This window comes from Gambusia affinis, linkage group LG02, assembly GCF_019740435.1.
Source record: "Gambusia affinis linkage group LG02, SWU_Gaff_1.0, whole genome shotgun sequence".
Classification (NCBI taxonomy): domain Eukaryota; kingdom Metazoa; phylum Chordata; class Actinopteri; order Cyprinodontiformes; family Poeciliidae; genus Gambusia; species Gambusia affinis.
The window spans coordinates 17,750,464-17,766,834 of record NC_057869.1 but is presented as its reverse complement, the minus strand read 5'-3'; the positions used below and the strand labels follow the sequence as shown (position 1 = coordinate 17,766,834).

General features: G+C 37.5%; 2 protein-coding genes and 1 long non-coding RNA gene across 6 annotated transcripts; 1 reads left to right on the top strand and 2 right to left on the bottom strand.

Annotated features, from left to right (window-relative positions):
* Positions 1-435: 435 nt before the first annotated feature.
* On the bottom strand, positions 436-3,593 carry calca (calcitonin/calcitonin-related polypeptide, alpha). Of its 2 annotated transcripts, XM_044099955.1 has the most exons (5): positions 3,536-3,593; positions 3,017-3,105; positions 2,624-2,749; positions 1,411-1,586; positions 436-1,000 (listed from the first exon to the last, which is right to left on the bottom strand). In XM_044099955.1, exons 2-5 carry the CDS (start codon positions 3,097-3,099, stop codon positions 993-995), a joined length of 393 nt encoding a protein of 130 aa, XP_043955890.1. In that variant the 5' UTR covers positions 3,100-3,105; positions 3,536-3,593; the 3' UTR covers positions 436-992. The 2 variants fall into 2 exon arrangements, with proteins under 2 accessions (XP_043955890.1, XP_043955898.1); XM_044099963.1 differs by lacking the exons at positions 436-1,000; positions 1,411-1,586 and adding an exon at positions 1,597-2,117.
* A 6,355-nt stretch (positions 3,594-9,948) lies between these two features.
* Positions 9,949-16,371, top strand: LOC122821740 (vitamin D 25-hydroxylase). Of its 2 annotated transcripts, none has more exons than XM_044099931.1 (5): positions 9,949-10,185; positions 13,986-14,127; positions 14,233-14,865; positions 14,967-15,296; positions 16,133-16,371. In XM_044099931.1, exons 2-5 carry the CDS (start codon positions 14,013-14,015, stop codon positions 16,339-16,341), a joined length of 1,287 nt encoding a protein of 428 aa, XP_043955866.1. In that variant the 5' UTR covers positions 9,949-10,185; positions 13,986-14,012; the 3' UTR covers positions 16,342-16,371. The 2 variants fall into 2 exon arrangements, with proteins under 2 accessions (XP_043955866.1, XP_043955856.1); XM_044099921.1 differs by lacking the exon at positions 9,949-10,185 and adding an exon at positions 13,088-13,581.
* LOC122821748 lies at positions 15,064-15,572 on the bottom strand. Of its 2 annotated transcripts, none has more exons than XR_006369061.1 (3): positions 15,504-15,572; positions 15,231-15,317; positions 15,064-15,149 (listed from the first exon to the last, which is right to left on the bottom strand). It is a non-coding gene; the product is annotated as an uncharacterized LOC122821748 (long non-coding RNA). The 2 variants fall into 2 exon arrangements; XR_006369060.1 differs by having other exon boundaries at positions 15,231-15,331; positions 15,504-15,564.

Sequence of the window (16,371 nt, the reverse complement as noted above, 5' to 3'; positions counted from 1 at the left end):
GGCAATGCTACCACATACAAATAAGATGTATGTAATCCTCTTTTGAAGACATTAATATATATCTGACATATTATTTCTCTCATTATTGTGTCATTTAGCAAATAGGTAAAAATCTATTATTCTGATTTATCTAAATTAAGGGATATTTGGCCTGATTTAATTTCAGATATTAAGATAAAAATGTGTATGTCTGTTTTTACTTCATATTTTGGACACTTTTGGTTTAAACTTTATGCAATCATCGATTTATTATCATACAAATTATCTTTTATACATAATTCTGCAAAGTTAGACAAACTCCTTAGTTAAGGTGGTTTTTATTGTTCGTAGTGGAATTTAATATTAAAGTAGCAACTCACTGTAACCACTAGAAAGCAAAATGAAAGACATGTTAATTTCCCTACATTCTACAGTTCAAGGTTTACATTTCAAGTTTGCATATAACATATATTAACTGTTAATGTTCTCTGTTTCACTCTCTGTCTGTACCTTTTTAATATGAATTGGCATAAATGGTTAAATCAGTTCTAAAATTTATTCAATACAGTCACACAGTAGCTAAAATACTATTTATTTCTACTCCCCAGTTACAATTATTCCAACATTTATCTTTCACAGATAATTTATCTCATCCACAGTAAAATGCAAGAATTTCACATCAATATTCAGAAACAGCCACAGAACATTTGTTCACATTTGTGTCAGTAACACAGATGCAAAGTTTAGCATTTCCATTTCGACACACTGTAATACAACAGCAGTGGGGTCAGAAATGCAGATGAGCCAGAGGTCAAGGCAGAGAAAATGAGTCAAGTCTTGTCACTGTAAGCAGCTTTGTTTTCTAATCACTAACAGCAAACCATTTAGTTAAATGAAAGACACATCTCCATGTTTGTGAAGGATAGTTTCTGGAGTGAAGTGTTGCTTCTTCCTAAGGTGCTTCTACTGTGACTAGACGATGATGGAGTTTTGTCTCTGAAGATAAGCCTGATCTATTGGGCTAAAGAGAGGGGGAAAAAAGAAGAAAAGTTTTAGATTTTTGCTGAAGGGTGCAACAGTTTGAGGAAAAAGCATCCATAAAGTTAGTGCAGAAAAGTCAGGATGTTGTTGTAGATTTTTATTTTTATTTTTATTTTTTTTAGGTTCATTTGAGATGGATAGGACCAAATGTTTGTAGATATATCTGATTTAAAAAACAAAAAACGATAATAAAGATTTATTTTAACAGTATTTCTCTTGGCCACTCTTCAAACTGGAAAAGACAAGAAGACGATGTCATAGAACTCCCAAATGAATAGCAACAGGAAAATAAATAGTTAATCCAAACTCACCCATATCTTCAAGAAGAGAAATTTCCTATTCTTTACACTATATGATTATCTCTTTTAGAAAAATATATTACTAACATACCATGTATCTGGTCTTGCATCAGGCCATGCCGCTTTCTTCTGCCAAATGCTTGCGCACCAACATTTGTGGGAACAAAGTTGCTGTGTCCAAGTCCACCTGAGCGACTCAAAAAGTCAGCCAAGCGGTGCGTCACGCAGGTGGCCGTGTTGCATGCCCGTTTTTGTGCTGTCAAATTGCTTGGAAAAAAAAAAAAGATAAGTTAGAATATTTCTGATGTGATGAAATGAATGCAAGTAATAACATGTTTTCCTGTTTCCTTTCATTCTTCATACAACTTGATGCTCAGCAACATTGTTAGAGATGAAAGCAGCTTGATGACGAATGTTGAATTCATCCAGAATGAAAAAAATTGCAACAAAGAAAAAATAACTACAAGGCCCAATTACAGCTGTTGATTTTTTTATTGTATTGAATATATTTGCAACAGTTTTGAATTAGTTTTTATTATTTTTAGTTGGTGACACAAACACATGGAGAGAGACAAACAAGCAAACTCGAATAACAATCATTTGGTGTAAAACTCAGAACTTCAATTGTATGTGCTAATGTAGTTTTCATATAGCTCAGAAAGGCTTCTTCTCTTGCCGGGGGTCCCTGCTCCCACATCAGTGCGAGGATAGGTTTGCAGTTTGTGAATATCCTGGGACAGTCTGCCAAGCACACATGTGCTCAAGCCGGTGCAGCGCTTTGACACGGGTCTATTCCAGCTGTTGGAGATGAAGAGAAACATGCAAAGGCTTACAGGACAGTAACATGCAGATATTGACCTTCGGCTACATGCGTTTACAAAACAAATCTACATGATATTATACAGGCATGCTGACAAATCTAAAACGTGGATGATGCTAACCAAAATTAAACAGCTTAGTTTTATGCCATTGTGCTGTGGTTTGTCTGTCATGCATAGTTTTGGGATGTTTGACATCATGCAAGCATTATTATCCTGAACCCATGCTGAACTGCAACCTATGTAAAACTGATGTGACAGCAGTGAATGACTGACTGGATGGATGAATGAATGAATTAACATCAATGAACGGAGGCCATCCATTCCATCTGATTTCTCCCATTCGTTTCAGAAACCTCTCTGTATACCTTCAAAATTATCACCAAGCTCAAACTGTTGGACTTGTACACAGAACCATGTTACGTTTCATTACATCAACAGAAAAGATTGACTATTTAAAGATGACCTGGAACATTCAAGCCGTACCTCTCCCCGTCAGCTGGTTGTTTTGCTGGTTCATCTGAGGTTATCTGCATGAACTCTTTGATAGCTCTGAGTAACGTTTCAGCATCCTTGTTCAATAGTGTGATCCCATCTGACATGGACTCCTTACTAGTTGAGAAAACAGTCATTCAGTTGGTGCATTGATCGCTCTGCCTCTGACACAAACATTAGGTAAAAAGATCAAAAACTTGTTCAAATGAAGATAAATCCACTTCAAGTGATGCTTGTAATCTTAAAGACACAAGCAATTTCGTCTAGATGAAGAATGTTTTAATGTTTCAGTGATTTCAAAAAATATATATTTTAACTCTCTTTTGACAGAGTTACTTAACTGAAAATGTCTAACTGTTGCAGAAAGCATGCTCCAGTTCTCACCTGGATGGTGCCGCATTTGAGGACGTCTGGCAGAAAAAAAAGGCATAGCCGAGAAGGAGTGTCCTGAGTTTAAGCATGTTCATGATTCCCTGTGAAGAGAAACAGTTAGCTTTGTTGGTGCAAGCAAAGAAGTCTTTAACTCCACTTTGTTTCAATGTACAGACATTTAAAATATACACATATAAGCTTGGTTGGAGAAAAAGAAAATGTGATTTTAGCTTCTTCATATCTTAACATTTTGTCCTAATCTGATTCTCTCCTCCATTCTGTCTGGATTTCTGAGGTTGCTCAGTCGACCAGTAGAGTCGTATAGCTTTAAATGGGGTTTTGTCTATTAAACAAATTAAGCAAGTAACACAAATGCAGCAGATTCACATTTCACTCCCTTTGTTTTGCTGTACAGTGAAAGTTATTCAAGTTCCTCCAAATAAGCTGCATCACATTTAAAATTGCAAGCTGTAAAAACAACAAATGATAAAAATAGTTATGAAAGGTAAACAATCTTATCTTCTTACTGACCTTGGGATTATAGATCGTCTGAAGTCGTAACCGATGAGCTGACTTGTGAATCTGCTGTGCTTTCTCACGGTGCAGGGTTTTATATATGTCCCACATGGATTTCTGTAATATCTGAGTGAACACTTGATTAAACGTCATTGGACGATCCAATGCTTTGCCCCAAAGCTTTGAACCAATCAGAGATCCTGTGTAATTTATTGCAAGCAAATGAGAACTGGTATGCAAATATAATTTGCTGCATGGTCTCAAATCACAAAGGTGTGTCAATGTTTTGAATAAGAGGGGATGGAAGATAATAATGTTGATGCCTGTGAGCATAACCAGCTAGTTTTTCAACTCACAAATGCCATTGTACTAATAAGCTGCAATCCAGTTTCAGAAGTTTCAGTCATAAAAGCCAAGCTCTCCTTTTAGTACATAGCAATGCACAACCAGAACTAAGCAGGGAGAGGAGGAAGTTGGAAGGAAATGCTGTGTAAATCTGTTTGAGTCTGAGGTGAAATCCTGGATGATTTCATAATGCTGGTCAGATTTAATTATTTATGTATTTACCGTTAACTACTTTTTGTTTTTTTCTCCTATAATTTTCAACATTTGCAAAACAGTAATTGCATTTCTCAAAACATTTTGTACAAACAGCAAAACACAATGGATTACCTGCAAACTCCAGTCTCTTCTTCAACATACTTAGAAAGCAAATATCCGTGTCAATAAACATGTCAGTGCTTCAGAATGACAACTCCTTGTTTCATTGTGTTCGGACAAGACAGTCATATTGATTAGTCATATTGTTAATATAACAGTGAACTATGGAGGGATGTTTTGTTTTAAACTGTATGGGTAGGGTTTTGATTTAGTAAATTGTAATTGTGGGAGGTCAGTGACAAGAGACTTGATAAGATTCAAGTGAATGTTTTTACTGTAATTTATTGACATACCATGTCGTTGTAATCTAGAAAGGAAAAGACAGCACTGTAGAATACAAAAAACACATAAGAAGAGTAGAAATGGAAACATTAGGGAAATAAAACATGAAGTGGTGTAGGAATTACAATGCAGTTTTCCTATAACGTCAATCTCCATGCTGAGAAAAATTCTCCATTGGGGTTAAAGAATGAAGAGTAGGATGAGAGAAAGTCTAACAGCATTGTGTTGTGAGATGTAAACCAAATCCTGATTATATTGAATTAATGGAAACCAGCAGATGTCCTCAGCCTCGTCTGTCTCTTCCTCTGTTTGCCTAACTCCTTTGCCACAGCCTCACTTCTCTTCCTCTTCTTCTTCCCTCTGACTGTTGACTCCGTCCAAATCCTTATCCTATTGTCAGAAATGTGACATTGTGTTGTGGCTACATACGCCATATAAGAGCCAACTGATGTTTCTATATTTCTATAGAACCATCGGTTGATGCCAACTATATTTCTAATAGACTTCTATTAGAAGTATTTCATATATTTCTATTAGAAATATATACAAATGTGTGCATAATTGTAATATACAAGCAGTTTTCATGTAAAGATTTATACTACAAACTTAAATGTTGCGGAGGTTGAGGTAATTCAACAGAGACCCATAAAATACATTTTGATCAATATGGCATAAAAAATTTAAACTGTATGGAAAAGCAGAGAAGTGCACATAATCACTTGCATGATGTACAAAAGCATTTGCAACTTGCTCAAAGAAATGATAATCTGCATTTCTGATGTGCACAAGTAACACGACGATTTGAAGACTGAACATGTAGCTTTGATTATACCTATTCTGTTCTGAGAAATGCACCAAAGCGACTAGAAACAAAACCGTAAAAGAGAAGATGTTCAGATAAAAGAGGCTATCATGTCACTCGGAGCTGATCAGGAACTGAAACTCATCTCTTCAAAGAGATCTAAAAAAAATAATCTAAGTGCATACAGGACTTAAGAGATATAATTGGTCAGTTACTGCATGAAAATGTTTCATCTAATGACTGAAAAAAAATCATCTTGATGGTGATTAAAAAATATATTCTTTAAATAGATTAAAAAAACAAAACAAAAAAAGACAGATTGTAACAAATTATATTTTTATAATTTGTTACTTGACCTCTTATTGTTAAGTGCAGAGATATTCAATTTGAAATCGGTTCCTTGCTAAATTGGTTTCATATATGCCTATATTCATATTTACTAGTAAAAAGAAAAGAAAAACATTTTTGCTTTTTTGTGAGGGAGCCATTTGTTCTTTTAGTGTAAACAATTTTTTGTTCTTTGTTTGTTTGTCCAGCACTCTTTTTGGCATGTTTTTGTGTGTGTCATTTTAGACATGACACAGGTCTATCCCTTCATTAGAGGAACATCATACACCTAAAAATAATTCTTAGGGCAGAGTTGACCTTCTGAATAAACAACAGCAGCCTTTGTCTCTCCCATGAACGTTGAGGTACTTGGACTGGAGGACAGAAGTCCAAAGACAAGCTTTTAAATCCTTTGGAATAGCTATAGAAAGATGACAAAGAATCAGTGACTTTCTGAAGCACATAATAACAAAAGGCAGATTAGAAAATAATCCCATCATTTGGATTTTGTACTAAACACCTCTGGACTCCGGAACTGAACATGTGCGCATGATTCAGTCAAATTTGCTACATCAGAGAAAACTGATCAACTAAAATCCCAGCAGTTAGTTGGTCAGTCAAATAGTAATTGCCAGGTTGAGTTAATTTGTTATGTCTTGTTTATTTGTGTGCTAATAGTACCACAGGGAAGTCTCAATACTAAACTACCTCTTTCCTTACTTTGATGTCGATCCGGCTTCTTCAAGCAATTTACTTTGCTGCTGGTTTCAGGTCTTCCTCTAATTCCCCTTATGTAACAACAGTGGAGGATGTCTCATAAAGCACTCTGGCTCCATGTTAGTTTTCACGTCACAAGTAAAATTCATTTCAGTAGATGGGTCTTTTAGTGATATTGAGCAGACCTGCAGGCCACGTAAAAGAAGCACTAAAGTAGCCTCTGGCTCCTCCGCACACTATTAGAACCTGATTGTGAGAGGCATCAGAGCAAGATATGCCACTGGTAATGATTGGTAATTGTCTTGTTTCCATCTGAGCATGCTCACAACACAGAGTTGCAGGCAAAATATTTAACAGAGATTTGAAAAAAAAAAAAAAAAAACAGGTCAAGGTAAGGAGTTCATAGTAAAATAGTAAATTACACAGCCACAAAATTTTCAGAACCTTCTGAAAAAGCAAACACATAATAATGTTTGTTTTTTAAATTTAGTTTTAAAAGAAAAGAAGTAAGCTGTTAGCATCTAGGATGCAGCTGAAAATAACTCTTATTTCATAAGTGATAAGGTTGGAAAATGATGCCATTACTTTTCATTTTTGTCCTGAACATCAGAGGAAAAAACCAAAGACATTCTGAATGGTTTGGGCATGATGTTCTTGAGGGATGTAAATGCCTAATAATTCATTATGGACAGGACAGAACTAGGACACTGAGGGATTTGTATCTTACAAGCAGTGTTTGTAAAGTAGAATCCAGAAAATAGGTAATATTGTCTGCAGATGATAAAAGCATGAAGTTTTCTTTCCGTATTGTGATGAGAGAAAATAAATAACATCAACACTCTGGAATCAAAACAATTCTGGAACCAAAAACACAAACTAAACAGAATTAAGAGGTCAGACATTTCAATGTAATTATAGCACTGCAGAACTACACAGAAGCATCTAGAAGACAAGAACGTAATGCACTTCATTAATTAGTTAGTTGGAGTTTGTACTTATTTAATGTTATTCCAACGCTACCATTCATCACTGAATAATCTAACCATTCAGAACCAACTGATGCACAGAAAATGAATTCCAAAGGGAAAAAAGTATTGAGCCGTCTGCAATTAGCTCTCACTTCTCACATATCCGGAAGTTCAGCATGAATTGGCTTGGAAAAATAATTACAACACAAGAGAGCAGGTTTGACAGAGAGGGCAGCGTCACTCACTGCGAAACGTGTCAGAGAAAGTCTCAGTTGAATTCACTGACAACTCATCCTAACAGAAACAACGTCAGGGTTTGCGTGGGCCTAAGAACAAATATGTGACACTGAAGCAGGAAAAACAAGAGTCAAAGGTCCTTCAATTATCTGATGGCTCTAAGAATCTAGAATTGTTGAATGAGGCCTAAATCTGATGAAAGGGCATTTAATAAGACTGTAAGTTTACTTTTTTTTTTTTTTTTTGACATAAACCGTTTTATAATCTTACAATCTATAGCATGTGTTTGAACTGTGGAAGGAAACCAGAGTACCTGGAGAGAACCCACACATGCATGAGGAGATCATGGATCTCCTCATACAGAAAGATACAGGCCACATCTTTGTTATATTTGGTCAAAATAACCAAAGTCTATTCACCTGATACAAAAGTGAAAATGTGTGGAAGATAATTCTAGTGTAAAGGGGCTGTAATTCTGACCAGCTGATTAAACAGGAAATAAGTATTTAGTAAAGCTTTAACGTGATTAAGGAACCTCTACCCACTCTGAACAATCCGGTCTAAGTTTCAAAAGTGTTTAAGGGACACAAGAGAGCCCTTTGTAATGGACACTTATGTATAAGTAATAGATAGTCATCAAGTGAAGTATGCTACAGCTGCTTTCCATTACAAACCTAACATTTAAACACCTGCCTGGAAGTTACATAGGGATTACCAGTCCTCTTGTTGTTGTTGCCACAGCCATTAAGTTGTTAGAAAAAAGGCTCTGGCCTGCACGTCTGTTTGGAGAAAGGCTTTGTTAGGAGATTTGCCCCATGCTCTTAGTAATTCCAGTGTTCCTGGATAGGAAAGAATTTATTGGGGAGGCACTGCTGTCAAAAGATCCATATAATAAAACTACCACACATAGTCCAAATTGGAGTAAAACAGGAAAATAAATTCTTTCTAAATGGAGTCATTGCTCAGCCGTTGCCAGTTTCAGCCTGCGGCAGATTTGTGGTGGGTTATGCAGTGTTCATCACTCCTAAGACTGGAACCACCAAAATACTGAATTTTTCTTTCATTAATCTCTTTGCTGTCCAATTTACCTCATTTAGGGTCACAGTGAGCTGAACCCTGTCCCAGCAGTCAGCAAGCAAAATGTATTGTATATCTTGTATATGTATGTATTGTATCTTCTGACAGGTTACCAGTCCATCACAGAAGAGGTTTTTTGCCTTCTAAAAACTGACAAATGTTAAATATGTATATAGTTTTGCTCAGGTTGTGTTACGTGTTGGACAATTTGTCAGTCAGTCTGAAAGCTTTCTCCTTTCTGCTCCAAATGTAACAATGGTCATTATGGCCAAGCGCATCCATTTTATTTTCATCATAACATATTCTACACCTCCAACAATTGAAATCTTTTTTTTTTTTTTCGTTGAGTGTGTTGGTAAATTGCAATGTGCCTTTTGTGGTGTTTTTGGAGAGATGACTTCTTCTTCTGAGAGGTCTTTCACTCCATGTTGGTACAGGACTTGTTTCGATGTGGGTGTCACTCACTCACCAGCTCCAACCAAGGCCTTTTGTTTTTGTCAAAGGTTTTACGCAAGCATTTTTGCAACAAAGCCCTCTGAACAAATTACAAAGTAAGGACATCATTTGGGCTTTTGAAATTATTTTTTAAGAATCGTAATCTCAGTGTATATACACTTTTGAACTTTAATAGGATAATAAAAACTCTTCAAAAACAGTCTTTCTCATTATTCTGGAATATAACACATTTTGGTAAAGCTAATAGATCTAAAATATGAGGCACTTTTGATTTAACGTCAAACACAGAGAGAAAGACAGTTCTGCTTCAGTATGGGTACAGAAGCTGCATGTTTCATCTGTATTCCTTAACTTGAGTCCACAATTTAATGTCACTTTACTTTGTAGTTTTTAAAGTTAAATCAAAACTTTAACGCATTTTTAAATATTTTTAAATTTCTACGTAACAGAGTGTTGATTCCTGCTGGAAACCTTCTAAGTTTTGCCGAAAGGTGTTTTCCAGAATGTGTTTCTCAAAGAAAAATAGTCCATGCACCTCTGAGACCGTGTTGTAAAGGTGTGTTGATTATTCAAACTGCTAACACTATGCAATTTTTTTCCTACCTATATTTACCAGAGTAATGGTTCAAGTTTTTAGTAGATTTTTTTTCTATATATATTTTTCATTTCTCCATCTCCACCTTCTTCCTCTACAAATTTGTTTTCTTCTCTGTTCATTTCCTCTTCCCAACAGGTGAAAGTCACAGCAGGTACACTTAGTTGAGGCCCACACCAGTGGCTTTGTTCTTGGTGATGTTATCCTCTGATTGCCTGTAACGAGGGGTCTGCAACTCCAGTCCTGAAGTACCACTGTCTGGAGATGTCTGGATTCATCCCTGCTTCAGCACACCTAAATGAAATGAATGGTTAATGACCAGACTTTTGGTAAGACTTGCTGACATGCCATGGAGGTAGCTCAATCATTTGATTCAGGTGTGGTGGAGCAAGCCTGTGCTGACAGGTTGCAGGACAGAGGCATTTGAGGACAGAAGTTGCAGATCTCTTCTTACAAGCTTTTTAAGCTGGACTCAGACATGCAGTCTGTTGACCTACATTGACGGCGCTCTTAGCCTTTGCTTCCTAGCATATAAGCTCATTGAGTAAGTTCCTTTAAGTCTATGTAATGTTGATAATTCTTTCCTGGGTTTCTGTGCAGATCACTCAAGGATTCTTAGGGAAACTCTCCTTCCCAGTTAGGCTGATGAAAACCAGCCCCTTGTTCTTTGCTAGTGGCTTTGCACAGAGGGTCTAGATCAGGGGTCTCAAACTCCAGTCCTTGAGGGTCGCAGTCCTGCAGTTTTTAGATGAGCCACAGGTACAAAACACTGGAATGAAATGGCTTAATTACCTCCACCTTGTGTAGATCAGTTCTCCAGAGCCTTAATTATTCTGTGGTGCAGCAGAGGCACATCTAAAAGTTGCAGGACTGTGGCCCTCGAGGACTGGAGTTTGAGACCCCTGGTCCAGATGCTTGGCTATTGAGAAATGATTGCTTCCTGGAGGTGTGGACTCTGTTGAAGTTTCAAATTTTACCTGGTCAACAACATTTGGCTGTGACATATGTAATGTGCCAGTTGAGCATTATGAAGTTTAACGGGAATTGCTGGTGCTGTAAATAATCGTCCCCTACAGTAAAGACAGAAGTGAACAAACAAGATGGCTGTTATTGTAAATTAAATATTTGGCCAATGCGGATTGAACATCTTTGTTTACCTACTCCACTGCTGTTGCTTAAACTACAAGCAGATTACAATTCTAAAACGGCGCAGAAAATCAGCATTACAACATTACAACTTCTCCTTCTGCTAGCTGAACAGAATGATTGATTAGAAATGGGAGAAAGCCCAGACTGTCTGTGAAGTGAGATTTTAATTGAGTGGAATTGCACAGGAAGGTGATGTATACTTCCCAGTTAAATCCTTCACGATCTCCTGTCTCTTGTTTGGGGAAAGTGAGCATTCTCACTTGCCTCTCCAACATTACACCAAATACCTTCTCCACCATAATAATTGCTGACTCTTCTCTTCCCTCCACAGCAAGATCTCCACTCGTTGCTTGAAGAGAGTTACTGCACAACTAGACTCTGTTCTGTCATATCCTAGTCTCAGAGTCTTGTTTCAGCATTTGGCTCTGGTTATTGGCTCCACATTATGACAACCAGATGTTATTCCAGAGAGCTGGCAGAAACCCAAGTCATTTGAGAGAATATGCTAAATAAGTATCCTTACAAATCTGAGTGACTGAGAGGTCTCCAGGAGCCTTTGGGTTGTCTGAAAAGATGGAAAAAGAGAAATGTACCACCTGCCTCAGTACAGAAAGATGCAACTTTGATTAATAAGAAACTAATCATAATAAACTACAGTGCATGGCAGATTTTTGGTGTGCGACCTTTCAAGCACTTTCAGTTTAAATCGTCCTCTTAAAAAAATTCATTTTTCAAAAATCACCACTTTTTGTTTGATTTTTACTAAGGCAGCGCCATCCTGTCCTCACATTTCTGCAGAGTTGTTGGCCTTAAGCATACTTATGTAAGTCTGGAATGCAACACATGCCTTCACCTTTCACCTCTGCATGAATAGCTTGATCTTACCTAACCTCTATTGTGTTGGGGTGAAACAACCTCCAGCAGAATACTGGGCTAATCTTTGCAAAAATCCTGGCAACTTTTAACCAGACTTATTCAAAATTACATTAAATCAAGAATTTATTATGAAGCTATGTGCAAGTCAGTAGTAAGACTTCAGAATGTAGATAGGTAGAGTTACATACCATTTTTATTCTTTCTTCTCAGTTATAGATTAAATATTTTCCAAAATGCTGTTACCTTTCAAAATGATGTCAAATAATTAATCTAATTTACATATATTAAACATATCTGTACTATCACTTAATTTAAGTGATTAGTTAAAATCTTGCACAAATATTTATGTGTTACCAGACTGTGATGAGCACATGAGTACACAATGTTCCAAAAATTATTTTAGGACAAATGTGCTTCATTTGTATTTGGTTTTATTGTAGTCACTGACATCAAAGTTTTTTTGCAACTTTTTTTTTTCCAACAAAAATCACGTCGACTTTAAAATGTTGACTTCTCTCCTAAAGTCCAGTCACAATTTTGATGTTTATTTTTGCTTTTCCAAAGAACTCTTGCTAAATCTCTTCTTTTGTCAATACCTTGTTATTTTTTGCCAACAGATGTTTAGTTCAGCCAAAAACACGTCTACCTCCACTTCCTAGAAATAGCAGTGCAGCTAGATATTTGGTCACCAAAGCAAAGTGTTGCTCATGTTTATTTTTTATTTTTTGCAACTATTGGTAATTGAATTTGTTCAACTTCAATGTAATAATAAACAACAACTGCTTTTGACAGCGTAATAAATTCTGAATAGTAAACTGGAGCTTATACAAGTGCTTTCCTGTAAGCAACCTAAAACCTGTATTTTTCTCTATTCATTACCAGTTAATTTAAGTTTTATGCACTGACATATACAAAACATTTAAACAGTTCAGTCATAAAAAATTTACAGTTATTTATTGCTTTTGAGTTTTTTTGTTTTGTTTTGCTGTACTTATTGTGGTTTTAGGAAGGTAGCAAACATGTCAATAATGTGGGTGTAGAACCAGTGTATAGTTTACGTAAAAACTTTAAAGCAGCAAGAACCTTTTAAATTCACTTTTATGTCACCTTTTCTTCTGACACAAGCATTTTTTGCTCAAGCAAGCTGCGCCCAAAGTCCTTGCAAAATCCTTTGCTCTTATTGTATCCTAAAAAAAGGGATTGCTTAACATGCACATGAGGCTAGTTCTTTTTTCTTTCTCAGTAATAGATTTAAATGTGCAATTAATTGTCTGATGTGTATTATGTCATGTGCCATTGGTAATCTTTGAACATGCACAGTTGCCTGCATGTTTGCCTAAGTCATACTAATTTATAGATATATGACAGCTTTTGAGATCTGAAATATTTTTATTATCAATAACAATTTACATAGGGGTGGCTGTACAGACTGCAAGAGTTGTTAGTAATTTTAGATGACCTTTAAAAAGTCCACTTCATAACCATCCAACTGAGGGAGATTATTGATCAAGAGCAGAACAAAGTTCATCAACAGTTGACTCTAACTTTCTGGCCAATCTTGGGCTTAGAGGCGGGGGATAGAATAAATGCAAGATGATACATATGCGCTTCAGTTCCTCGGAGGAGAAACCGAGGTCGGTTCAGAGTTTTTTAGCAGGCAGGAGAGCATTTCGCAAACATGGTATCCCTAAAATCTCCGTCCCCGGTGCCGGTGACCCGCGCGGAGGCGCTGCTCGCTCTGAGCTGCCTGGCTGTCGTTCTCCTCGCATTCCTGCTGGTGCGCCAGCTCGTCAAGCAGAGGAGACCCCCTGGGTTTCCTCCCGGTCCATCTCCCATTCCAATCATAGGAAATATTTTTTCTCTCGCCACTGAGCCGCACGTCTTTCTCAAGAGGCAAAGCGAAGTTCACGGGCAGGTAAGACTCAAACTCCCTGGAGCGCATTGCGCGGCGGGGCGCTTGTAAACCGTGCAGGGGATGACCCTCCTCCGCACTTTCGAGCGTGCACAGTCTTGGGATTAGCTATGAAACGAACAAAGGAGACTCGCCCTAACATTTGGCAGACTGGAGGATTTGATTGGAGCAGGACAGCTGACAAATCAGGAGTTCCGAGAAATGAAAATCTCCTCCCAAGAAGCCACATAGACATCCTATTAGCCATGCAGGCTTTTTATATTATTTGAAAATGCATGTACATTTTCTTATGAAAACATACATGTATATATGAATAACAACTTACTTGTATTTAGTTAATTTAGCCCTATTTTTAAATATGTGGGACTGAAGGAAAAAATGACTTCATGTTCCTGTTTCTTTTTCAGATTTTTAGCCTTGACCTGGGAGGCATAATGACCGTGGTATTAAATGGTTATGATTGTGTAAAAGAATGCCTTTATCACCAGAGTGAGGTTTTTGCTGATCGCCCTTCTCTGCCACTATTTCATAAAATGACCAAAATGGGTGGTAAGCTGTTGCTTTATGTTCCTCATACACAAGTTCATAGAATGAGACAGCGGTTGGATTTTGAATAATGCAACCTCTTTTGTTTTTATTTCTCACTTCACAAAGGTCTTCTAAACTGTAAGTACGGGAAAGGCTGGATTGATCATCGCAAGCTGGCCTGCAACTCTTTCCGTTACTATGGCAGCAGCCAGAGACTGTTTGAGCGAAGAATCACAGAAGAGTGCATGTTCTTAGTTGATTCAATCGACAAATACAAGGGAAAACCCTTCAACCCAAAACACCTTGTAACCAACGCCGTGTCAAACATCACCAATCTGATCATCTTTGGCCAGCGTTTCACCTACGATGACAGCAACTTCCAGCATATGATTGAGATCTTCAGTGAGAACGTGGAGTTGGCTGTCAGTGGCTGGGCTCTCCTCTACAACGCCTTTCCTTGGATTGAATATCTGCCCTTTGGAAAACACCAGAAGCTGTTCCACAATGCTGCTGAGGTGTATGACTTCCTGCAGAAGGTTATAATAGGATTTTCCCAAGGCAGGGTGCCTCATGCACCACGCCACTATGTTGATGCCTATTTGGACGAGTTGGAGCAGAACGCAGGAGATCCCAGGAGTTCTTTTACTTATGAGAACCTCATCTATTCCGTGGGGGAGCTCATTATCGCCGGCACAGAGACCACAACCAACACCCTGCGTTGGGCTATGCTGTACATGGCCCTCTACCCCAACATCCAAGGTAAGTGTAAGATGTTCCATCATTAAAACAAGAGGGTTTGATCAAAATGCATTTCTCTGTTTTGAACAAATGAGTAATTTTCCCTGTTTTGCCATGCAAAGAGAGGGTGCACAGAGAGATCGACAGTGTGCTGACCAATGGAAGGGCACCTTCTCTCGAGGACAAGCACAGGATGCCCTATGTGGAGGCTGTTCTGCATGAGATCCTTCGCTTCTGCAACATTGTGCCTCTTGGTATCTTCCGAGCCACCTCCCAGGACGCAAAAGTCAATGGGTACACGATTCCTAAAGGAACCATGGTGATCACAAACCTCTACTCAGTGCACTTTGATGAGAAGTACTGGAGCGACCCAGGAGTCTTCTTACCAGAAAGGTTTCTGGACAACAGTGGGAACTTCATAAGGCGTGAGGCCTTCCTTCCGTTCTCGTTAGGTCAGTATTCTTGTGCTCCTCCTATGAAATGAAAACTGAGATTTTGTTAAAGAAACATTCAACTTTCTATAAGAAATGTCCCTTTTTCTCTAGGCATTTTGTAAATTCTGCTTTAAAAATATTTTACTAACTACCCGAAACTATTAAACAGTAAATTATACCTAAAACATTGTCGTTATTTACAATGTGGAGAAAAAACTTAAGTACCTTTTGTAAAATTTCCTCTGCTTATTAGCTTAACACGAGGTAAAGTAAAAATGACTGAATGGAATGCAGCTTTTAGGTTAGTTCTTACCTTCTATTTACTGTAGTTGCCACGTGCATGTTACACCTGGCAACTTACTACTTTTATTGTTTTGTTTAAAACAATAATTCAGATTTTTATTTTTATTTTTTTTTTACTTTTATACTATTTTGATTAGGTTTTAAAATTTGTCTAAATCACAGCATATTTTGTAATTTCGGGTTCAGTGTGGTTATAATTTAACAATTGTTGGCTCAATAAAATTACAAATTTTTCTTCAACTACAAATCTGCAGTATTCTGCTCATTCTGCAGTCTTGTTAGTGAATACTCATTAAGTAAATGCTGCATACTCCATGTGTACTTGTGCAGCCAGCATGTATTATCATATATGTTTATGTCCACATGTGGAGAACTTTTTTTTTTTTTTTTACACATGTTGCACTCATTCATTCTCTCTGAAAACCTACATGATTCCCTTCTGTAATGTTTTTATAAACTTTCATTTGTTTGGACTTAAGGACACAGTAGCCACATGTTCCAGTTATTTCCACATGAGCATGAGTTTAAATGAGCACATTTTGTATTTTCAGGGAGGCGTCACTGTGTGGGTGAGCAGCTGGCCCGAATGGAAATGTTCCTATTTTTTACCACATTGCTCCAGAGGTTTCATCTTCAGTTCCCTCCACGAACCGTTCCAACTGTAACTCCCAAACTTGGAATGACCCTACAGCCCAAACCTTACTCCATTTGTGCTATCCGCAGGCAGCAGAGGTTTCAATGCTCTGAAGGCACTCCTTAGCACAAGTAGGTTTGTCGGCTGCAGTGCACA